Source organism: Limtongia smithiae (assembly GCF_038497785.1).
Source record: "Limtongia smithiae strain NRRL Y-17922 unplaced genomic scaffold V1518scaffold_9, whole genome shotgun sequence".
Lineage (NCBI taxonomy): Eukaryota > Fungi > Ascomycota > Lipomycetes > Lipomycetales > Lipomycetaceae > Limtongia > Limtongia smithiae.
In genome coordinates this window covers 1-21,833 of record NW_027117630.1, presented here as the reverse complement: position 1 = coordinate 21,833, position 21,833 = coordinate 1, and the positions used below count along the sequence as shown (strand labels likewise).

The 21,833-nt window shown below is 58.0% G+C and overlaps 13 protein-coding genes across 13 annotated transcripts; 8 read left to right on the top strand and 5 right to left on the bottom strand.

Moving 5' to 3' along the window:
* Positions 1–6: 6 nt before the first annotated feature.
* V1518DRAFT_419231 (Isopropylmalate dehydrogenase-like domain-containing protein) lies at positions 7–1,251 on the bottom strand. The gene has a single exon (XM_066904716.1). It carries the CDS (start codon positions 1,211–1,213, stop codon positions 107–109), a length of 1,107 nt encoding a protein of 368 aa, XP_066758325.1. The 5' UTR covers positions 1,214–1,251; the 3' UTR covers positions 7–106.
* Positions 1,252–1,341: 90 nt separating this feature from the next.
* Positions 1,342–2,394, bottom strand: V1518DRAFT_428316 (uncharacterized protein; the record flags this gene model as incomplete). Its single annotated transcript, XM_066906085.1, has 1 exon — positions 1,342–2,394. One exon carries the CDS (start codon positions 2,392–2,394, stop codon positions 1,342–1,344), a length of 1,053 nt encoding a protein of 350 aa, XP_066758324.1.
* Positions 2,395–2,795: 401 nt separating this feature from the next.
* Positions 2,796–3,896, top strand: V1518DRAFT_419227 (smad nuclear-interacting protein 1). The gene has a single exon (XM_066904715.1). It carries the CDS (start codon positions 2,848–2,850, stop codon positions 3,829–3,831), a length of 984 nt encoding a protein of 327 aa, XP_066758323.1. The 5' UTR covers positions 2,796–2,847; the 3' UTR covers positions 3,832–3,896.
* A 57-nt stretch (positions 3,897–3,953) lies between these two features.
* V1518DRAFT_325054 (uncharacterized protein) lies at positions 3,954–5,960 on the top strand. The gene is made up of 2 exons (XM_066901154.1): positions 3,954–4,167; positions 4,216–5,960. The coding sequence occupies exons 1-2, from the start codon at positions 4,076–4,078 to the stop codon at positions 5,834–5,836; spliced, it is 1,713 nt and encodes a 570-aa protein (XP_066758322.1). The 5' UTR covers positions 3,954–4,075; the 3' UTR covers positions 5,837–5,960.
* A 35-nt stretch (positions 5,961–5,995) lies between these two features.
* Positions 5,996–6,561, top strand: V1518DRAFT_375445 (casein kinase substrate phosphoprotein PP28-domain-containing protein; the record flags this gene model as incomplete). The annotated part of the gene is made up of 2 exons (XM_066901502.1): positions 5,996–6,035; positions 6,086–6,561. 2 exons carry the CDS (start codon positions 5,996–5,998, stop codon positions 6,559–6,561), a joined length of 516 nt encoding a protein of 171 aa, XP_066758321.1.
* V1518DRAFT_419223 (uncharacterized protein) lies at positions 6,531–8,523 on the bottom strand. Its single transcript, XM_066904714.1, has one exon. The coding sequence runs from the start codon at positions 8,416–8,418 to the stop codon at positions 6,595–6,597; it is 1,824 nt and encodes a 607-aa protein (XP_066758320.1). The 5' UTR covers positions 8,419–8,523; the 3' UTR covers positions 6,531–6,594.
* V1518DRAFT_419219 (GatB/GatE catalytic domain-containing protein) lies at positions 8,339–10,931 on the top strand. Its single transcript, XM_066904713.1, has 6 exons — positions 8,339–8,805; positions 8,853–8,929; positions 8,976–9,868; positions 9,918–10,036; positions 10,083–10,380; positions 10,439–10,931. Exons 1-6 carry the CDS (start codon positions 8,520–8,522, stop codon positions 10,506–10,508), a joined length of 1,743 nt encoding a protein of 580 aa, XP_066758319.1. The 5' UTR covers positions 8,339–8,519; the 3' UTR covers positions 10,509–10,931.
* Positions 10,932–11,893, top strand: V1518DRAFT_419216 (ubiquitin-domain-containing protein). Its single transcript, XM_066904712.1, has 6 exons — positions 10,932–11,035; positions 11,092–11,107; positions 11,182–11,207; positions 11,267–11,389; positions 11,443–11,571; positions 11,646–11,893. Exons 2-6 carry the CDS (start codon positions 11,100–11,102, stop codon positions 11,753–11,755), a joined length of 396 nt encoding a protein of 131 aa, XP_066758318.1. The 5' UTR covers positions 10,932–11,035; positions 11,092–11,099; the 3' UTR covers positions 11,756–11,893.
* Positions 11,894–12,290: 397 nt separating this feature from the next.
* Positions 12,291–14,136, top strand: V1518DRAFT_375615 (HEC/Ndc80p family-domain-containing protein; the record flags this gene model as incomplete). Its single annotated transcript, XM_066901513.1, has 2 exons — positions 12,291–12,797; positions 12,850–14,136. The coding sequence occupies 2 exons, from the start codon at positions 12,291–12,293 to the stop codon at positions 14,134–14,136; spliced, it is 1,794 nt and encodes a 597-aa protein (XP_066758317.1).
* A 181-nt stretch (positions 14,137–14,317) lies between these two features.
* Positions 14,318–15,349, top strand: V1518DRAFT_419209 (translation protein SH3-like domain-containing protein). Its single transcript, XM_066904711.1, has 6 exons — positions 14,318–14,387; positions 14,506–14,590; positions 14,658–14,680; positions 14,730–14,798; positions 14,850–14,936; positions 14,987–15,349. Exons 1-6 carry the CDS (start codon positions 14,373–14,375, stop codon positions 15,179–15,181), a joined length of 474 nt encoding a protein of 157 aa, XP_066758316.1. The 5' UTR covers positions 14,318–14,372; the 3' UTR covers positions 15,182–15,349.
* On the top strand, positions 15,342–17,343 carry V1518DRAFT_419206 (uncharacterized protein). Its single transcript, XM_066904710.1, has one exon. It carries the CDS (start codon positions 15,361–15,363, stop codon positions 17,200–17,202), a length of 1,842 nt encoding a protein of 613 aa, XP_066758315.1. The 5' UTR covers positions 15,342–15,360; the 3' UTR covers positions 17,203–17,343.
* Positions 17,144–18,424, bottom strand: V1518DRAFT_419205 (3-hydroxyacyl-CoA dehydrogenase). The gene has a single exon (XM_066904709.1). It carries the CDS (start codon positions 18,228–18,230, stop codon positions 17,241–17,243), a length of 990 nt encoding a protein of 329 aa, XP_066758314.1. The 5' UTR covers positions 18,231–18,424; the 3' UTR covers positions 17,144–17,240.
* Positions 18,425–20,900: 2,476 nt separating this feature from the next.
* V1518DRAFT_324621 (uncharacterized protein) lies at positions 20,901–21,658 on the bottom strand. The gene has a single exon (XM_066901153.1). It carries the CDS (start codon positions 21,450–21,452, stop codon positions 21,132–21,134), a length of 321 nt encoding a protein of 106 aa, XP_066758313.1. The 5' UTR covers positions 21,453–21,658; the 3' UTR covers positions 20,901–21,131.
* Positions 21,659–21,833: the final 175 nt, after the last annotated feature.

Sequence of the window (21,833 nt, the reverse complement as noted above, 5' to 3'; positions counted from 1 at the left end):
AGGGGATGGTGGTAAGAATTGCGGCAGGCTTTAAGAGGTGGGTCTGTACGCAACCTTTTTCATATATTCAGCTTTTGTCTACCACAACAGCTCTACAAAAATATCTCTACGCAAATATCTCGTTGAGTGCGCGCACAACAGCGTCGCCGATGTCGCTCGTCGACGCTTGACCACCGAGATCCCCGGTGCGAAGCCCGTAACCGCCGTCCTCCGGCATGTCTAGCACTTTGCGCACTGCTGTCTCGACCGCCTCCGCCTCGGCGCGCAGGTTCAGCGACAAGCGCAACATCATTGCCACCGACAGAATCATCGCGATCGGATTGACTTTGTTTGGGGGGAGGTCGGGGGCGGAGCCGTGGCACGGCTCGTAGAGGCCGAACGCCTCCGAGCCGTCCGGCAGCGCTGCGAGGGACGCCGACGGTGGCAACCCCAGGGACCCCGGGATGACCGAGGCCTCGTCCGAGATGATGTCGCCAAACATGTTGGACGTTAGGATCACACCGTTGAGCTGGCGCGGATCCTTGACGAGGATCATGGCCGCGGAATCGATTAGCTGATGCTTCACCTCGAGCGTCGGGAACTCCTCCGCGAATACGCGCGTCACGGTCTTGCGCCAGAGCCGTGACGATGCGAGAACGTTGGCTTTGTCGAGTGACCACACCGGGAGCGGCGGCTCGCTCTGGAGCGCGAGGAAGCCGGCCATGCGCGCGATGCGTTCGACCTCCGGCACAGAGTAGATCTCGGTGTCGGATGCCACGCCGTCGCCGTCGTCCTCCTTGCGGTCGCCAAAGTAGATGCCGCCGACGAGCTCACGCACCACGACAAAGTCGGTGCCGCGCACGACGTCAGCCTTGAGCGGCGAGTAGTCCACGAGCGCCTCGGATGCGAAGGAGCAAGGACGCAGGTTGGCGTAGAGGTTCAACGCCTTGCGGATCTGAAGCAGACCCTGCTCTGGGCGCACCATACCGGTTCCCCACTTCGGCCCGCCAACCGCGCCGAGCAGCACGGCCGACGCGGTGCGCGCAGCCTCGAGGGTCGCCTCCGGCAACGGGACGCCGGTGGCGTCGATGGCCGCGCCGCCGATGAGATGCTCCTCAAACTCGAGCGCGCACTGCGGCCGCAGCGCCGCGATGGCCTCGAGCACCTTGCGTGCCTGGGCAACAACCTCACCGCCCGCGTGGTCGCCGGGAAGAAGCACGATTTTCTTGACCATTGGGTGGTGGTGTTGGTGAAATTGGTAGTGGAGTGCGGAGAAAGGAAAAGAAAATCGCAAACTTACGTTCCGAAGCGCCGATATCGGCCATTTTAATCTTCAGTCTTCATTTCATGTCTAGTCCTACTCTACTCCCACAGCCGCTTCAGCACGCACATCTCTCGAGCGCGTACACACGCCTCCGCCAGACCGTCCGCCTGCCCTGGTACCCCCAGCTCCTCCAGCACCATTCGCTCTCCAAGCACCACGCACGCCGTCCCGCTGACATCGGCAAGATACTCCAGCTCCGCCCGGCACCGTGCGCACGAGTCTGCGATGGCATCCGTTGTCGCGTGCGTGTGCTGGGTGCCTCCAAACAGTCGCTCGTCACGCATGTCCCGAGCAAGCATGTCTCTCGCAACTTCCGGTAGCATCGCCAACGCCGCTGCGAAGGTCGCTGGCGCTGTTAGCGCCAGCGGCGCCACCTGTAGAGACGTGATGTAAGACGATTCGTCGTAGGTTGTGTTCTCTTCTTCGTCGTCTTCTTCTTCGTCGTCGGCGTTCACGTCCATAGCGTGCGTCGCTGCCGTGTGCATGCTGGCGCAGTCAGACTCTTCGCTGTCAGATGCACGCATGGCAGCGTTTAAGACCTCGACTGACGTCTCTGCTTCGTCCAGCTCGTCTGCCTCAGCCTGGTCTTTCAACGACGGATTAGTCAATACATCACGCTGATCCACTGAATCAACCGGAGTGTCCAGCTGCAGCTGCAGCTCATCCCGGTCGCAAAGAGCAAATATCGGCGCTGTAAACACCGGAGGGGGTGACGAGGTACTGCTGTGGCCGTCTTGCGTATCACCTGTCGTGTCGTATGTCGCGTTCACTGTGTCATATTTCATGTCGTCTAGTATATCGTATCGTGTATCAACTCTCGTGTCATCTAGCATATCATATCTGGTATCCTCGTTCATTCGTCCTTTCACGTTCTCCTTGTTCTCTCCCCTCCTCTCCTCCATCACCTCCATTACTCCGTCCGCCTGCCTCGGCCGCATGACCAATTCGTACGGCGCCACCGCAAACGTCGACTCATCGACAGTGGTATCCATGCCGCTCTGCCATTCACGCTGAGAGCTGCTGACGCTGACCGGACGTTTGCGTCGGCGCAGCTTGCGCAGAAATGCAAATGGTTGCTTGCGCGTGCTCATGTTGCGGATGCAGGCGGAGAAGACAGTGGGCAGAAGAGGGTATGAACATGTCAACACGCCGGCCCGTTTGGCAATCCCCTTTCCAATACGCGCAACACAGCGCATGCAAACTCCTCGACCTCCAGATTGGCCTCCGCGCCACCTGTCCTCAGTCCCCGCAGTGTCTTGAGTGCGACGACGCGGCGCGCGTCGCCGGAGAGCTCACCGGAAACAGTGTGGTCGATGAGAACAGATTGAAGCCTGTGCAGGTGGTGCTGCAGCGACGGCGATTTCAGCAGCGCCATAACAGCGGGGTCTGCAAGGACTGCGGTGAAGGGCACGTCAGACGCCGCAGGTGTAGTATTCGTAGTAGGTGGAGCAGCCTTGGGTTCGATTATCGTCTTCGCTGCAGGCTCATGAACGTGGAGAGTAGTCTCTTTGAAGCAGCTTACTGAGCAGCTGCGACAGTCAGTTATGTCCTATGCTCACACACAGGATACGCACTACTCAACTCCGCAGGTCGGACAGCGGTACCGGGCAGCAGCCTCGTCGCAGATGCCGCATTTTTTCGCCATGGTGGTGTGGTTGAGCGGTAGTGAAGATGCGGTGAAGACGCGAATAAATGCCGCCATCCTTCATCTCACAACCACCACCACCACCATGAGCCACCGCGACCACAGCATGAGTCCGCGACGGCGGACTACACGCGACCGCTACGATGTCAGCGACGGTCGGTACTATTGCCCACGCTCGCCTTCATCGCCGCGGCACAACCACTCCTCGCGACCACTGTCCTCCCGCCAAGATCGCTTACCACAGCGCGAACACTACTCTGCGCGTTCACGGCAACTGTCGCCTGCACCACCCTCAGGTCGCCGATCACAGTCCCCACAGGAACGCGAGGAGCCCAATTTTGCGCCTTCCGGCGCGCTGATCGGCGACAGTCTCTACAAGGGCGCCCCAAGCAGGCAAGCGCGCACAACAGACAACCACAAACCCACCACCACCTCTACCACTCCCTCTCTCCAGTACGCAGAACCACCATCGGCACGCAAACCGAGCCACGCGTACCGCCTCTACGTGTTCAAGAGCGGCGACATCGTCGACTCGTTCGTGCTGGACCAGCAGTCCGCGTACCTCTTCGGCCGCGATCGCACCGTAGTCGACATCCCGCTCGACCACCCCAGCTGCTCCAAGCAGCACGCGATTCTACAATACCAACTGACGGTGATGCCGAAGTTCCATGAGTTCGACGAGAAGGACAACGAGGAGGATCAGTGCGAGGATGGCGACGTGCGCCCATTCCTGTACGACCTGGGCTCCGCGAACGGCACGCTGCTGAACGGACGCGCAATACCGCCGCGGAAGTACGTGGAGCTGCATATACACGATATGCTACAGTTCGGGCTATCTTCACGCGAGTACTTGCTCATGCGCGAGGATGAAGGCGAGGCGTAGGAGGACGTGGCAGTGAAGAAGGCTGTACGGTAGTTCGTAGAATCGTAACCCTTGCTAACCCTCACCTCCGCTATCTTCACCACCGCCATCACCACATAACACCATCACCCCTATGGCCGCTGCCGACTCCAAATGTTCGTATTCACCTCCGCAACTCTTTCATCCACGCCACCACTAACTCCCACCAGCCCGTAGCTCAGCACGCGTGCGCAAGCGCGCGGCCGCTGCTGCAGCGACCTCGTCTATGGACTCGTCACGTAGTACAAGAGGCGCGAAGGCCGCCGCCATCCCCGCGCAGACTGCGCTCCTCCTCCAGCTCGTCTCCATTCTTGAAGCGTATGTCGACGTGTTATTTATCGCAATGCTCGTGTTAACTCGGCCTAGCGAGGACCCCGACAGCGTCGTGCTCAATGCCAAAGTGATACCGCGCCCCGACCGCGTCCTCCGCTCCCCCAAACGCACGCGCACATCCGAATACCCCCCGCCTGGCACGACCGCTGCCACCGCCACTCCTGATGACCTTGCAGCAGCCACAGCTGCAGCAATTACTGTTGTAGACACTGTGTCCGTGCTCGAAAAGTTTCGCCTCGGCGACTACTCCGCGATCGTCCCTGGTGACGCTCTTCAGACACTGCAGGACGATATTAAGCTCGCCACGCAGCACGTGCTCAGCACGACTGACGTGGGTGCTCCTCTATACGCGCGCGTTGACAAATTCTACTTCTACGCAGAGATGTTGGTCGCTCGCACTGCACGAAGTGCGAACCATGACGACGAGGTCGCCGCCGAAGCGTATGCGCTGGCGACTGCTGCTGCGGCTGAGGCGTCTGCCGCCACAGCGGTGGCCGCAGTTGCGGCAGCCGCCACTGCCACAGCGCTGCCTGGCGCGGTGGGCGAGGATGGGTTGCCGTTAGACGAGGAGGAGACCGACGCAGCCGCATCCGCTGCTGTGGCGGCCGCGAGTGCGATCGAGCAGCGCGGTGAGGACAAGCAGGTCCTCTACATGGTCAGCCAGCATGGTCCGCTCTTCTCCTCCCTCTCGCGCAAGTCCCGCATGGATCCGCGCGTGTTCGCGGTACCGCCGTTCTTCAATACCACCAAGATTGTGCCCATGGTCCCGCCGACCCTCACCGCGCGCCGGCTCGGCATGCTCTCACCTTCACCGTACTATTCAGTCCTTGGCACTGCAGCGGTCGCTACCGCTGCTATCAAGCCGTTGCTTGCGGACTTTGTGCACCCCGTCAACGAGTCCTTGCCGACCGCTCACTGGATCCGCTACTCGCCGTATTCGAGCTTCGCACCTTCCAGAGACGAGTCACACGTTATTGTATCTGGAACCACTGCAGCCCGCGTGTGGTACGAGAAGACCATGCGTCGCCGTGCTACGCTTGGCCGCACAGCCGAAGCAACGTCCTCCGCCGTTGACCTGCATGCCAGTTCGAACCTCGACACTTTGGACGATGATACTAGCGCGTCTTCGACCCCTGCGCCGACATGCGCCGTTTCTGGCGAGGTCGATAACTCGCCGATCGATCCGGAGCTGATACAATCCCGACTCGACGAGGATCCGGGGAAGGAGTACGACGACGCTGCGCTTCTCGCAGTAACGCAGCTGATTGAGCGTCTGCAGACGCTTCAGTGCGAGCGCTTCTCCAGTACGCCGCCACAGCCGCCAGCGCCATCTCTTGCTCCACAGGCCGAGGGTGCGACTGCCCTCTACAGCGTCGCCAGCACTAATCCGCCTCTCATCATGCAGCAGCTACTGCAAAAGTTCTACCTTGAAGGCGGCGTTCCGCCGTCGCAAGAAGAACTCGAGCTTGCGCGCATGGTAGAGAAGGCACTTGCGCAGCTCGCGAGCCTCGTGCCTCCGTATCTGCTCTCTGATATGGTCTCTGGCCTCGTGCCCACACTGGGCAACTGCTCCGTAGGCTCGCTGCCGCCGGATTCGGTCGAGCTGCCCACCGTGCCGCCGCTCACGACCGGCGGACGCAAGGTCAGGCGGTGATGCCGCCTGTATTCTCTGTATTTTTAGCTGTAGTTAATAAAGCCGACGTTGTGGCTTGTATACTTCCGCACAATGTGCCTCTCTTTTTCTGCTGCGTATAATACTCATCCGCCACTATTTGCGCCTCGACATTCGCCACCTTCGCCTACAGTTGCACACATGCCGCCACGAGGAAAGTCCAAGAAGCCGTCACGCGGAGGTATGTCGTCTGTATTTCACGGTCTTTTGCGCTTCTACTAATCAGCGTAGGCGGCAAACATTTCTCGCGCGGCCTGCGCGAGCAGTCTTTTGGAGACGATGCACCAGAAGGAGTCGTCGTGCCTGAAGGCGCCGACAAAGAGAGCGGCCCCTGGCGCCAGCGGCGCGCCTCGGTTTCCTCCTCGTCCTCTGAAGCCAGTGGTAGCGGCAGAGACTCCGACTCTGAGGCTGATGACGCCCCGCGGCCACCGCCTGTCGCTACCGCCAACCCAAACCGGGACGCCCCTGCTGCCAGCAGCGGCATGCCTACGCTCTCGCGGCGCGAGCGCGAGGCGATGCAGGCCGCCGCCGCCAAAGAACGCTACTGGAAACTACACGAGCAGGGCAAGACCGACCAGGCGCGCGCGGATCTGGCGCGACTGGCGGTGATCCGCAAGGAGCGCGAGGAGAAGGCGCGGCAGCGCAAGGCAGAGATGGAGGCGAAGGCCGCGGAGCAGGACGCGAAGGTGCATGCGCGGCGACGGTAAAGGTCTATAGAATATTATACAAGTATGTGCAGTTTAGAGCACGACTCCGTCCCACGTCTGCTGATGTTGGTCCTCACTGCGCTCGCGCGCGCCGGCCTGCGCTCGCGCAATGTGGTACTCGCGCAGCTTCCAGCGGCGGTACGCGTGGATGCGATTCAGCAGAAGGCGGAGCTCGTCGTCCTTCGGGCGCGCGGCCGCGACGAAAGCGCGCGCGACGAGCATCGCATCGTCGCGCGTGCGGTCGCGGTGGCAGCACAGCACGAACTCGCGCACGATGCGCCGCGAGAGGTGGAGTTTCTGCTCCCGCACTAGCGCGACCATGCGCTGCGCCTGCTCCGCCGTCGCTAGCACGCGCAGCAGCTTCTGCACTATGAATTTGTCCGGTTGTGCGCCGCTGGCCACGATCCGCCGCCACACGTCGAACGCGACCTCCGGCGCCATGCTATGGCTTGCGACTACCTGCGCGATGATAGCATCCCACATGCGCACGTCCTGCTGCGCTCGGGCGCCGAGATCGTCGAAGATTCTGGTTGCCGAGTACACATCGCCCGCAACGAGGATGCGCGCTACCGCCTCGCTATTGTCGCCCTGCGGGAGGTACCGCGCTCGCATGTTAGCCTCCACACTGTGCGTAATCAGCGCCTCCAGCGTGCGCCCTGCTGATAGCAGCGGGTAGCCGTGTAGGCGCATGCGCGCTAGGATGCGGTGCGCCAACTCTGGCGAGTCCGTCCGCAGCACCGCGGCCAGCGCCAGGTAGCCCTCGCGCATTAGCAGCAGCCCTCGGCGTGCCATGTCCTGGAGTAGTACCTGCTGCGCGGCGTAAAGCGCCTGGCACGTCGCAAGGTTTTTGTAGTTGAGCGTCGTCTTCACGCACATCAGGTACATCAACCTGTTGTACACGAAGCTCGTGCGCAGGGTGTCTCGCGCGCTGTCGACGAAGAGCTGCGCCAGCCGCGGGAGGTAATGCGTGTTCTCACGGAACACATGCCGCAGTAGCCGGACAAAGACCAGCATCTGCGATGTCATATCCATGTCGGCGTACTGCCGCGACACGATCGCCATCACGCGTCGCAGGTCCGCCTTGCGTAACCGCCGCAGGAGCGTGAACAACAATAGGAATGGCGGCCACCAGCCCTGCCGTCGCATCATCACGCGTAGAGCGCTCTGTGCTGTCGGCGCGCGCGCACAGCGAATCCAGCTATCCAGCTCGTCGATAGTGCGACCTTTGGACATGAGTGAGCGGTACACCGCCTTAGTAACGACTCTCCCGGAGCGTTTGCCGCGCACGTCGCTGAAGATATCGGAATGGTCGTGGCCGTTCAGCGGCATACGCATCGTCGAGATAGTCATCCACTCCGGTGTCATCGCGCGGTTCTTCGTATGTCCGCGCCGGACGACGTAGTACGGCAGTTTGCGTTTGTCGGTCGCCGGTGCGACGGGCAGAACGATATCGGTACCAAGGGTACTGACAGCCTCGAGTATGCGCATGCGCCGCTGGGCGTTGGTCGGCCCTGGCGGCAGACGCAGAGGGTGCTCGCGCCCGAAAATGCACACTAGCTGATCGAGCAGCGCCTCGCGCTTCAGGGTAGCCACGCTCCTAGACCTGATCCTGCAGTCTGGCAACGGCGCAGCTTTGAACTGTGGTGGCGTACGCCAGGCCGCGGCGGTGAACACGCGGCCGTACCTGTCGACGAGCGGCTGGCCCGCGTCGGCGCGTGCGCGAAAGACACGGTTGATGGAGGCGCGGAGACAGTGCAGCAGCCAGACATAGCTATGGGCAACACCACTGCCGCCGAACGCGCGGGAATGCGACCGCACACGACTCGGAAAACTGCCGCCGCCAGGCAGCCGGGTCATGGAGTGTCGTGGGCGGGATATGGCCGATTCGCCTTGTCGCGACGAGTCGAGGATGCGGCGCCGAAAATCGAAGACTTTGCCCACCTCGGCAACTCATACACATGACAAGTCCCGCGCGCGCCGCCATTTCTTCTCCGCGCATGGCCTCGCTCGTCTGCAGTTGTCCTTCCCGCCTGCCAAGATTTCTACTACCGTGGCAAACGCCATTGGCGCGGTCTTGGCGCACGTATGTCTCAATTGCGACGGCAGCGGCAGAGCCAGCAGCTGGTTCGATCGAGAGGAAGTCCGAGAAGAAGACCAAGAGCAAGAACGAGAATCGGTACAGCGGACTCAAAGTTGGCCTTGAGATTCACATGCAGCTGCTGACGTCGAAGAAGCTATTCTCAGGTGAGTTTTTTTCGCGTTTTGCGCGGAGATCTTACTCACTCTCATAGCATCTCACACAAGCTTCCGGGCGGAGCCCAACACTAACGTTTCACTCTTCGATGCGGCACTTCCAGGCACACAACCAGTACGAACGTCCTGTGCACATTTACTTCCGTAACTAACGGAGGCAGACGCTCAACCAGCATGCGGTACTGCTGGCGATGCGCGCCGCCGTCGCCCTCAGCTGTGACATCCGGCCGCGGTCGTCGTTTGACCGCAAGCACTACTTCTACGCCGACCAGCCCGCGGGCTATCAGATTACACAGCACTACGAGGCGCTTGCCAACAACGGCGTGCTTGTGCTGCCGGGAGACGAGCGCACAGTGAGCGATCGGCCACTCACCGTGAACATAACGCAGCTGCAGATCGAGCAGGACACCGGCAAGTCCACATACGCCATCGACTCAGACCTCTCCTACATCGACTTTAACCGTACGAATCATCCACTCATTGAGATCGTCACTGCGCCCGACATGACTCAGCCGGAAGACGCGAGTTTGTTTGTGCACAAGCTGCAGATGCTCATGAAGGCCATTGGCGTGTCAACGTGCCAGTTCCAGTCCGGCGCCATTCGCGTCGACGTAAACGTGTCCGTGCACGGCGGTAACCGCTGCGAGATCAAGAACCTGGCCAGCACAAACGACGTCAAGGAGGCTATCAAGGCCGAGTATATGCGCCAGGTGCATGAGTTCCAGCGCGGCTCTCCGGTGCCCTCGACCACGCTCGGGTGGAACTGCGGTAAGATCGTTGTCCAGCGCCCAAAGGAGCTGGCCTCAGAGTACCGTTACATTCCAGACCCGGAGCTGCCGCCGGTCGTGATCAATGCGGAACTCGTGCATCGTGTGCGAGACGAGATGCCAGAGACTCCCGACCAAATCACGGAGCGCCTGTCGCGGGAACCGTATCGGACGCGCATGGTCGACACGCAGACGCTCATCAAGTACGGCTTTGTCGAGCGGTACGGCGAGGTCTGCGCGATTTTGCGTGAGCAGCGCGCTCTGCCGGCGAGGAAGGTCACGCCATGGTGAGTTAATTTGTGGGCGACAAGTTGCGAGTTCTACTGACTTGGCCAGGCTCGCACATAGCATGGTCGGCATTCTACAGCAGGGCGAGGAGATCGATTTTTTGAAGGTGATGACCGCGGAGCGTCTTGCGGAGCTCATCATCCTCAACGAAGACGGCGCGATTACAAGTATGTGTATTGTTGGTTTCGGCGTCGGCAGTACTAACCAGCACAGAGGTCAACATTCTGAACGTCGTGCGACACTACCTCGACAATCCGACCGACCTGCGCACGCCGCAGGTGCTGATGAAAGCGTACGGACTGCAGAATGTGGAGGACGTGGACGAGATTGCACGCCTGTGCGCGCAAGTGTTGGATGAAGACCCAGCGCTGGCGAAGAAGTACTTGAAGGAGCGCAAAGTGGGCTTGCTGGGACACTTTATTGGACGGTGCGTGAAGCTTTCGGAGGGCCGCATTCGCGCGCCGGACGCGTCGCGCGTTCTGCAGGGGCTGCTGATCAAGCGAGTGGAGGAGTGAGTGTCATGCATTGCATTTACAGGAATGTACGTCACTCAGTCAACTGCATTATAGTAGCCGGTACCCTCGGGATGGTCGACCCATCTACAGGACTCAGGCAGTCTCGTTGCCGCTTAAGTTGTAAAATAGTGGAGATGATAAAGAACGCATAGGCGAGCGTCATGCCACAACTCACAACGACTATAATTTTGGCAGAAGACAACATGAGTAGCGGGAAATCGTGACCGCCCATCTGGAGGGCGTTCTCCAGCGGCGTAGGAGTTGAATGCGGCCACGAAGTGCGCAAAGTACCCAATAGTCTAATCGGGCTGCGGAGGCAGTAGCGCAAGGGAAAAAGTTGGAACATCAAATAGCTGGATGAGCACATCGTCTGTCTCCGCGCCCATGCTAACCGTCGTGCTGTCCTAGCTGCAATAGATGCCAAATGTCTATCTGTGGAGGCTGCCTGCTTACTATGGCGGCCGAAGGGCGTTTAGGGTTAGCTGGGAGAATAGGTAGGGGTAATTAGGGCTTTGCTAGGTAGGCCTCATGCGGCTGTAGGATGTGACTGCTTTTTCTAGTGCAGGCAACGCCGCAGCGGATCTGGAGCGTGTCCGCGACTTCCGCTCCTGCTTGTCACAGCGTCACGCTTCCCGCCTATACCGAGAACTGGTAAGTCTTCATTACGCGCGCTTTCGTTCCGGTCGTTCACTCGCTAACAACTGCAGTCGCCACGATGCAAATGTGCGTATCCTTGGTTTTCCCTGCCGAGTGAAGGACGAGTGAAGCGCGAACTTCCGGCTAACTTTAGAACGCAGTTTCGTCAACACCCTTACGGGCAAGAGTAAGTGAATCTGGTGGACTCACTGCTATTCAAGGTGTTGAAGTGTTGACACATTATAGCTATTACCCGCGAGGTTGAGGCCGCTGATGTCGTCGAGAATGTCAAGCTCATGATCGAGGATGCCGAGGGTATTCCCGCGGACCAGATGCGTCTCGTTTACGCCGGCAGACAGCTGGAGGATGGTAAGCGCTTTTTAACTACGCTCAACCTACTTCGAGGTCGCTAACGGAGACAGGTTGCACTCTCGCCGAGTACAACATAGAGAAGGAGTCGACCCTGCACATGCTCTTACGTCTGCGTGGTGGTATCATCGATCCCACTCTTAAGGCACTCGCAGCAACTTATAACTGCGACAAATCCATTTGTCGTGTTTGCTATGCCCGCCTGCCGCCGCGTGCCACCAACTGCCGCAAGCGAAAGTGCGGCCACTCCAATCAGCTTCGGCCGAAGAAGAAACTAAAGTAAACACTACGCCGCTCGCACTGTCGACTGTGGAAGGCTCCAATCTCTTCCGGAATACTTTCGACTCGTTGTCTCGGTCTTTGTAGAGTTGTGTTGTACAATAATACAAATCCCTCAAAAGTTTTCAGGAGAACTCGTCACGTGGATTTGGTGTGGGCTTTCACGTGATAGTTGTCATGGCAACATTGGCAAGCTCAAGTAAACAAAATGTCTGTCGCGAGCTCATTACATCGTACAGCCTCTGTCCCGCATCGCTTCTGTCCAGCAACCGCCATAATGTCGCAGGACACGCACTTGTTCTCGGCCTTCCGGCGCAGTGTGCGCGATGATAATGCTGCTGTTCACAACATGCAGGCACACGGCACGGCACTATTCCCTCGCGCGTCCATTGGGCACAACAACCCACGTCACTCTGTGATCGGTCTTCCTGGCGGTGGAGTCGCGGCACGGCAGTCGATGGTACCGCGGTTCCACCGACAGAGCATTGCTGTTGCACCTAGTGCAAGCGAGGGCAACACGGTGACGACAGGAGGCGCTCCGCTAGGACTGCTGAGTCAGAATACGATGAACTTGACTGCTCCAGGATCAGCGCGCACGACGAACAACGCGACAGCATGGAAGATGAGCGGGTCTACGACTGCACCATCGCTGAATTTCTCACAGAGTGGGCGTAAGAACAGCACCGTCGGCTCGTCGGCGCTTGGCGGCAATCGCGGCGGAGCCGGGAATGCCAGCACAGGAGGGTTTGTTGCGGCGAGCGCGGCGAGCGCAAACGTCCGCGACAACAGACCAGTGCGGGACCGGACGTACCAAAACCAGATTGCAACTGCGGTGTTTGAGTACCTCGTGAACAACAACTTCGAGGGCGAGGCTAACCACGCGATCACGGCCCGGAGCTTGAAGTCGCCGACGCAGAAGGACTTTGTGAAGATGTTTCAATGGCTGTACCGACGCGTGGATCCGGACTACAGATTCACAAAGAGCATCGAGAATGAGGTTATTCCGCTGATGAAGGCGATCGGTTATCCCGCGATGGACACGCTGAGCAAAAGTCAGCTGGTGGCCGTGGGCGGGCAGAACTGGGGCGCCTACCTAGCCATGTTGCACTGGCTAGTGGATTTGGCGGAGGTAAGTGGCGTGTGTGCGTATATCATATTGATGTGCATATCTAACGGTGCAGACCTTCGATGCCGTGGAGAACAAGGAGTACGATGAGGGCCTTGCAGAGTCGGAAGACGGAGGCCTGAACCAGATTGTGATCGCATACATCACCAAAGCATACTGTGCGTTTTTGCAGAACGTGGACGACTACAGCGAGTACGAGATTGAGATGCGAGAGGCATTCGAGCAGCGGATCGCGGCGATTGAAGCAACGACAGCCGAGTACACAGACGAGCGCGCGAGACAGGAGCAGGAGATACGAGAACTCGAAGAGAACATGCCGTCGCTCGAGGCCGTGCACAAGAAGAGCGAGGCGCTGGAAAGCGATTTAGGCAAGTTTGAAGAGTACATTGAGAACATGGAGAAGCGGAAGGCCAAATGGGCAAGTATGCTCGGGGAGATCAGTGCGGAGCTTGCGACCATGGAGGTCGAATTTGCCGAGCTGGAGAAGGAGCGAGCAGCGGTGGAGACGAAGATCGCGGGCCAGGGATTTACACCAGCGGATATCGACGGGATTGTGCGTGAGCGCGAGCAGTTGTGCAAGACACTGCAAGCCAGCGAGACGCGTGCGAGCGAGGTGGCGCGGCGACTTCAGGAGAAGGAGGCGGCGGCGCTAGCGGCGCTGGAGACTTTGGAAGGCGCGTTGCATAAGTACAACAGCCTGGGATACCGCATAGGGATCATGCCGGCAAAGAGCAACGGCAAATCGTACGAGATCACGCTGGACGCGCCATTGAGCGAGGAGCACGCAGGACGGCGGCCGAGTGCGGTGGCGGGTGGGGTAGACGTACGGCATGAGGTGCGTCCGCTGCTGCAGAAGCTACGGATGGAGGGCGCGGCGCAGGTGCACAGAACGCAGGACGAGGCGATACGACTGCAAAGCCTGCTGGACCGGGTAGCAGAAGTGCTGGCGGACAAGCAGGACGAGGCAGAGACGCTGACGGCACAGATCAGCGCGGCTAAGCTGACGTACGATGAGGGCTTCGAGACGATGGCATCGGACGCGTCAACATCGCATGCAGAGATCGAGAAGCTGGAACGCAAGATCCAGGTGATGCGGCTAGGCGTGCAGGACGGGCGGGTGCAGCTGGAGCAGCGGGCGGAGCGGGCGGTGATTGAACAGGATCACATGCAGCATGCGGCAGAGCGAGTGCGGGAGCAGATGCGCGTGCAGGTGGGGGGGTACTTGGAGCGGGTGGTAGCGTTCAAGCTGCACGTGCAGGGAGCGCTGGAGGAGCATGAGAGTTTTGTGGTGGACGAGTTAGATGCGTGGCGACGAGCACACGTAGCGGACGAGGAGGAGTAGTGTACAAGTAGACGCGTAATGGCAGGTGGCACGGAAAGAGAATGAGCGATATGTGTACAAGCTGCCAGAAGAGGCAAGCGTGCACAAGTGCGGCGGCACGCGACGGCTGCGCAAACGGGTTTCGTGGCGTAGAAGAAAAATATGCGCCTCGACCGCGCAGAAAAAAAAGATCTATCTCATCTGCCCCGCACATCTGCACCCACCACCGCACCACGTCTATATCCACACCCGCAACCATGTCTGAGGAAGCTGTGAGTCATGATTGGAGGGACAGTTGCAACTGCGCTGGCAGCATGCCATAGCGCGGCCGCCGGCACGCAGGCGACGTGCGACTAAGAGCTATGTGCAGACCTCTAACCACATTGCCAGCACCAAACATTCGAGTCCGTCTCTGCGGGCGCGTCCCTGACGTACCCTATGCAGTGCTCTGCACTTCGCAAGAACGGTCATGTCGGTATGTGTTGGGAGGGAGGGAGAGAAGAGGGAGAGACAAGGAAGAGATGCGCTAACGACAAGAACAGTCATCAAGGGCCGTCCCTGCAAGGTAATACCATCGAGAAGCGCAGCACGAGAGGCACACTGACCAGCGCCAGATCGTTGATATGTCCACCTCTAAGACCGGCAAGCACGGTCATGCCAAGGTTCACTTGGTCGCCATCGATGTGAGTGCAGGCAGATGAAGGCGCAACTTGAGCGCGACTGACCGCACACAGATCTTCACGCAGAAGAAGCTGGAGGACTTATCCCCGTCCACCCACAACATGGAGGTGCCCAACGTCACCCGTACTGAGTACCAGCTGGTGCGTCTGCCTGCGTCGCTGTACCCCGTCGAAGCTAACCCCTGCCTCAGATCAACATTGACGATGGCTTCCTCTCCCTTATGACCCCCGACGGTGCAACCAAGGACGACGTCAAGGTGCCTGACGGCGATCTCGGCTCTAAGCTCGAGTCCGAGTGGGATGATGGCAAGGACCTTATTGTGACGATTGTGTCCGCGATGGGCGAGGAGGCATGCATCAGCTACAAGGAAGCGCCCAAGGCGTAAGTCCGCAGTTGCGCATGCGCACGCGACTGTAACTTGAGTGTTTTTCGATGAAGATGTTGTGTTTGTTGTTTCCGTGTAGATGTACTACTTGTAGATGAATGAAGCCACGTGCTGCTCCGCCGTCCCGCGGTTGATATCGCCGCGTCCCAGCAACGTACAAGCCCTATTCATCACACCCCATGCAGATCTGGAGCGCCACGCGCAGGGCGCCAGCCGGCGACGCCCGCGCACCGCCCACGCGCCAACAGGTGGCACCAGTGTCCGCATCTTTGTCCGGAATCTCCCCCGCCTCTCCACCTACACCGCCCCCAGACGCCATCCTGGCCCGCCTCCTCGGGCCCGTTGACGACCTCCCCGCGCCCGCTCTGCCGGGAGCCCCGACGTCAAAGCCGTTGCCGCCATCTGCCGCGTACTCTGCCTCCGCCGCAAAGCTCCGCGAGTTGCACCTCGCAGTCGCCTCCTCTGACGGTGTCCTCGCAACTGTCCAGACCGACCTCTCCCGCTTCGTCGCCGATCTCGGGCTACTCTCGCAGGAGATGGAGGCGCTGCAGACACGGTCCCTTGCTCTCCAGCGCCGCCTCGCGCACCGCGCTGCAGCGGAGCAGCGTCTCGCAGCCCTCGTCCACGATGTTGTCGTCCCGCCTGCGCTCGTTCAGCTCCTCGTTGTCGGTGAAATCGACGCCCGCTACATACGCGCCGTCCAGCTACTCGCCTCCCGCCTCCATCGCGTTGCCCAGTTCCGCGCCGCCCTTGCCCTCGACGCCACTGCTGACCACGTCAGGCTCGTCGCGGACGTGGCCCCTGTTCTCACGCTGCTCGCCGACAAAGCAGTCGAGCGGATCCGCGACCTCATCGCGCGCCACATCCGCGCCCTGCGGACGCCAAACGCCAATGCACAAGCGGTTCAGGCGGTGCTGCTCCGCTTTCGCGCGCTGTACGCATTCCTAGCGCACGCCAACGGACCACTCGCGCGAGATCTCACGAAGGCATATGTACTGAGCATGCGATGGTACTACTCTGCGCATTTTGCGCGCTACGCGCGCTCCCTCGCGCTCGTGCCGGTGCGGTATGCTGACCGTCGTGCGCTGCTGGCGGCCGCGGCGGAACAGGACGCACAGCACGCCGCCATCGAGCTCGGAGCACGTGCTGCGGTCGCGCTGGCACCGGACACCCCGGTGCTGCTCCAAGCCGCCGCGGAACGTCAGGCCTCCGCTGCCGCTGCTGCTGCCGCGGAAAACAGTACCGCGTCCACCGGCGCTCTCCCACTGGAAATGGTTATGCGCAGTCTCAACGTCGTCCTCGTCGACAACGCGTGCGCAGAGTACCTCTTCATCGCTAACTTCTTTGCCCACGCCGGCGCGGACGCACACGCACAGCTCTTCCACGAGATATACTCGCCCGCTCTCGCACTTGGTGACACACAAGCCACGCAGCTACTTGACACTGCGGGCAACGATGCACTCGGCGTGCTTGTCGCTGTCCGCGTCGTGCATGCGCTTGGCCGCACGCTGCAGCGCCGGTGCGTACCCGTTCTCGACGGCTACCTCGACCGCATCAATATGTTGCTGTGGCCGCGTTTCCAGGCTGTCATGGATGCCAACGCTGAGAGCCTGCGCAAGCTGATTCCCGTGCGGCCTGCGGGCTCCACCTCTGCTGCGGCGGCTGTCGTGGCTTTTTTACGCACCGAACCCGGCCCCACGCCAGCGGCAGCCCGCACACAGGCGCTGGCTGTGACGACCGCCTTCTCTACGTTCGCGCACAGCATACTCGCGCTGTGTACGGACCCCGACGCCGCCAGCGAGCCTGTTGCGGGCTCGCTCACACGTGTGGCCGTGGCATATGAAGCCTACATAGCCCGAGCGGCGACGCGTGCTGCTCCCAGCGACGAGCGCGCGCAGGCGGAGTTCGTGAGTACGTGCTGCGCGCGTGTCGTGAGCGTGCTCGCGGACTCGCAAGGTGTGTTGGCGGAGCAGCAGCGGGCGCGGTTCGAGAACAGCGCCGTATCGAAGCTGCCGTTATGATATGCATTCAAGCTACCTGTACAGTAGAACCGCGAGAATCACGACCTCGCCATCTCATCCATCTCTGGCATGCGCGCATGTAGCACTCGTCTCAGCGCGCGGTCGCGTACCGCAAGATCCTCCACGGTTGGCGTGCCGTACGCACTCTGCGCCTGCGCGATGACGCCGGCGACCCACGGCGCGAACTCGCCGCCCTCCTCGCGCATGCGCATGTCCCCGGCGCGCATGTCCGCGTCCTGCCACACTGCGTCGATCGTGCCCGCGAGGTTGTCTACAAATGCCTGTAGCCCGCCCGAACCGCCGCCCATGTTGTACGCGCGGAACGGGCCCTGCACCGCCCACCGCGGTCCAAGCGACGCCTCGACCACCGCATCCAATGCGGCTACGTCGTCGACCACACCGGCTGCCACCAGCGCGCATGCTTCGCGGAACAGCACAAACGCAAGCCTGTTCCCCACGAACCCGGGAACCTCGGCACGCACAATAACGGGCCTGAAGCCCGCGCCCGGCAGGCGCTCCGGGAAGAAGCGCTGCGCATGGGAGACCGCCTCGGCTGACGCAGAAGTGCCGCCGCATATCTCCAGTAACGGCAGTACATGCGGTGGGTTGAATGGATGCACAACAACAAGACGCGATGGGTCGTGCATAAGTGCAGCCTGCACATGCGCGGGAATGCCGGAGGTGGACGTCCACAGCGCAGCGTCGGCCGGCGCGGCCGCCTCGATGGCTGCCCAAGTTTGTGTCTTGAACGTCAGATTCTCAGGGCCTTGCTCCTGCACGACCGTCGCGCTTGCGCAAGCCTCTGCAAGTGTCGTGCAAACAATAAGGCGACCAGCGGATTGGAGAGCCGACACGGAGCCGGCGTCCGCGCCGAGGTACGCCGGCAGAATCGCATGGAGGTGGTGTTCGAGATCCGGCCGCGGGTCGAAGACGCGTACCTGGGCCGCGCTGTGGAGTAGGTGCACTGCAGCAAAAGAGATACCAATGGATCCTAGGCCCACGAGGGCGATGGTGTCTGTAGCTGCCATTGCTTGTTTGGTGAAGGCGCTTGCGGTGTTGTCGTGAAGGAAGAAGCGTAAGTGCTTCCGAGGCGGAGTTTGGCCGAGCCGCACCTCGGCCGAGCCGCACGCCTCGGTCCGATGAGTTAAATCAGGGGACTCAGGGGGAGCACAGTCACAAGTCACAGCACACAGATTGCAAGCTTTCCAGCACTTGTCATGACTTACATCACCAGCAATGGTTGAAGTATATAGTGAGAATATGTGCAGCCAACCTTTTTTTTCAAATCTTGGCACAGTGATAAGCTCTGCACAGGGTAGACATTAGCATGCCAATGTAGCATTAGGCAGCTTATGGCAATTCATGAACCTGACCCTGTTCACAGGTTGTTTGACAGTTGTGCACCACTATCCCTTCTTGTCAGCAAGCCATGTCCTGCAAGGTCAAACATTTACAAATCTGAGATGAGATACCTAGAACTTGTAATGTAGTTGATAAGTGAGCTGGCCAGACAAGTGAGCAGCCCACTTCTTATTCAGCCACTACCTATTTTTCCTTACATAATTTCATCTCCAATTATTATAGAATTGTTTTCAAATGGATCAAGGCTAGTGTTAGCTCTTCAATCTATCAAAACAGACCCGAAATTAAGCACTAGAACTGCAGGACCAATTTACAACATCTCAAGAACAACAACTCACCAGCAGAATGAATGTTTGGCATGCTTGACAAGACACCTGCAGCAACTCTGAAATTAAAGGAGTAAGAAGAGACTGCTCTTTTGCATGACATTTCCACCTGGAGGCGCGAGGATTTCTGCCCAGGTTGGCAGATGTGGAAGATATGGCCAATGTCTTGCGGGCAGAACATGACACAGGATGTTTTGGAAGGCACTAGGTATCTACTTCATCAAGCAACAGTAAGACCTTCAGACACATTTGTGTAGTAAGATCACCACCTTCTGGGTAGCCAGGGTGAGGCAGTCCATTACAAAAAGAGCACTGAGATTCACTAAAGAGAAGTCAGGACAGAGCAGAGGGGGGGGACCTGGGTCTTTGATAGACACCAGCTACCACAAACCCCTCTCGGCTATTGTCGACTATCTTCAGCTATGTTATTATATCCAAAGGTCCCACATACACCCGGAGCCTCCTCGGCTATCTTAGAACCTTCCAGAACACCCCAGAGTCTTCCGCAACCTCTGCCATGTCCCCCACATAATCCTCTGTATATCCTCCAATATCCATCCATTTCCCCTGCTATTTGGCCACCCCATAGTCTACCATCAGTAGCATATTTCAGCATGCTTGGTCCTCTGACATGTATTGCAGGTTGTAATGAATTGTTTAATATCCTTGAACATGCATGGCCAATAATAGTGAGAAGCAAGTGACATATATGTGTGATAGGGCCCAAAATGTCCAGACATTGAGAGATCATGAGCTTCAGATATTAGTTGTTGTCACCATGGGATATTGAGAACACAGAGACATGAGCAGAAATCATCCAGGCCAATGGGCACACTAAAATATAGGAGATGCTCCATGAGTTGGTGGTGGCAGATGTAGTAATGATGACTGACACCAACAGGTGGATCTTGTTGCAATTCAGCATACACATCTCGAAAATAGGGATCCTTGGTGTATCCACATTGCAAGCTGTCACAATGATCCACAGTCAACACCACATGTGCAGTAAGCACAGATAATTCAGAGAAACTAAGGGCATCAGCAGCGGCATTAGATGTTCCTTTCAGATGTTCAATAGTGAAGTCATATTCAGCAAGATAGTCTAACCATCTGGCAATCTGCCCTTGTGGTGCTTTGGACTGAGTCATGAGGTAGGTCAGACTAAAATGATCTGTGTGCAAGACAAATGCATGACCAAGTAAGAGGTAATGAAAGAACTTGAGAGATTCAATAATACCCAAAAATTCCTTTTCTTGAACAGTATAGTTAAATTGCATGCCCTGCAGTGACTTGGAAAAAGTATCCAATGATTCCAAGGCATTGACCTTGGGTGTCCTGCTGTTCAAAGATAGTGCCTAGACCAGTACTACTTGCATCAGCAGTTAGCATGAATAAATTGGCTAGGTTTGGCATTAGCAAAACAGGTGCATTGATTAAATGTTCCTTGAGGGATTCAAATGCATGATGCTGGGCCACTCCCCGGCAGCTTGATGGGACATGAACTGATGGGACATGAACTGATGAACCACAGAATGAATCTTCTGCAGAAGTTGGCAAGACCAACAAAGCACATGCATTCCACATCTGTTCTTGGCTCTGGAAACTGTCACATGGCCACAACCTTTGCCATGTCCATCCCAAGTCCTCAAACTGACAATCAGAATCTGAGGAACATCACCTCATCTCTGAAGAACCAACACTTCGATCTCTTGGCACATAAGTGATTGACCTTCAATGTGTCTAACAGCATGTGTAAATGGACTTCATGTTCTGCTTGCAATTGGCTGTGTACCAAGATGTCATCCACAGATATGACCATGGACTTGTCAAGGAATGGCTGCAAAATCTGATTCATATATGCCTGGAACATCACAGGTGCATTTGTCAATCTGAAATGTAAAACCCTGAACTGGTAGTGTCACATTTCATGCTAAAGGCCATCTTAGCTTCATCATCTGGGTGCATGCATATCTGGTGGTACCCACTCATGAGGTCAAGCTTGCTGAAGATAGTTACAGGACCAATTTGGGCAACCAGATTATTGATAACAGGTAGAGGAAATTTGTTATTGATTGTTAACTTATTCAATAGGTGGTAATCCATGCATAGATGGAGCATGCCATCCTCTTTCTTGATGAATAGCATTGGGACTGAATATGGGGACATGGAGTTGATAATGAAACTTTTGTTGTGTAAGTCCTGGATTTGTCTTTGAAGTCCTTCATTCGCTGTGATTGATAGTCAATATGGTGGGCACAATGGCAGCCGTGTGCCTTCTGTCAATTGGATCCAATGTGTGACCTCCTTGAGCTCTGGTAGCTTCATCAGCAGTTCATTGGTGACCACATCCTCATATTCTGCTTGTAGGTGTGCTGGTACTGCACCATCCTTGTCTATGGAGTCCAGGCTGATTTTGAAAAGTTGCAGTGGCTGATTCCTTGTATTATGCATGAAGTTGCCAGCATCCCAATACATGTCAGTATTGTCTAGAGTCATGATGCCCATTGGCCCTTGGCATTTGGCAGGTATGTTAGCAAAGGTGTTGTGTTCAAAGTCAAGCATGTAGTGGTACTTTGTCAGGAACAGTTGGCCAAGGATTAATGGTCATCATATTTTGTCAACCAGATAGCAGGGAATTCTTGCAGTCCAAGTGCCAATAACCAGAGGGGCCATGATGTCATCCTTGACTAGGATGTGTTGTAAGGTCACCACCTTCTGGGTAGCCAGGGTGAGGGAGTCCATTGCAAGAGAGCACTAAGATTCACTAGAGAAAGAAGCCAGTACAGGGGGGGGAAGCTGGGTCTTTTATAGACACCAGCTGCTACAAACCCCTCTCGGATATTACAAACTCCCTTCGGCTATGACATCATAGCAGAAGGTTCTAGACCTGCCCAGAACATTCCAGGCTCTCCTGGAATTGTCCACAGCATTCCAGAGTCTTCC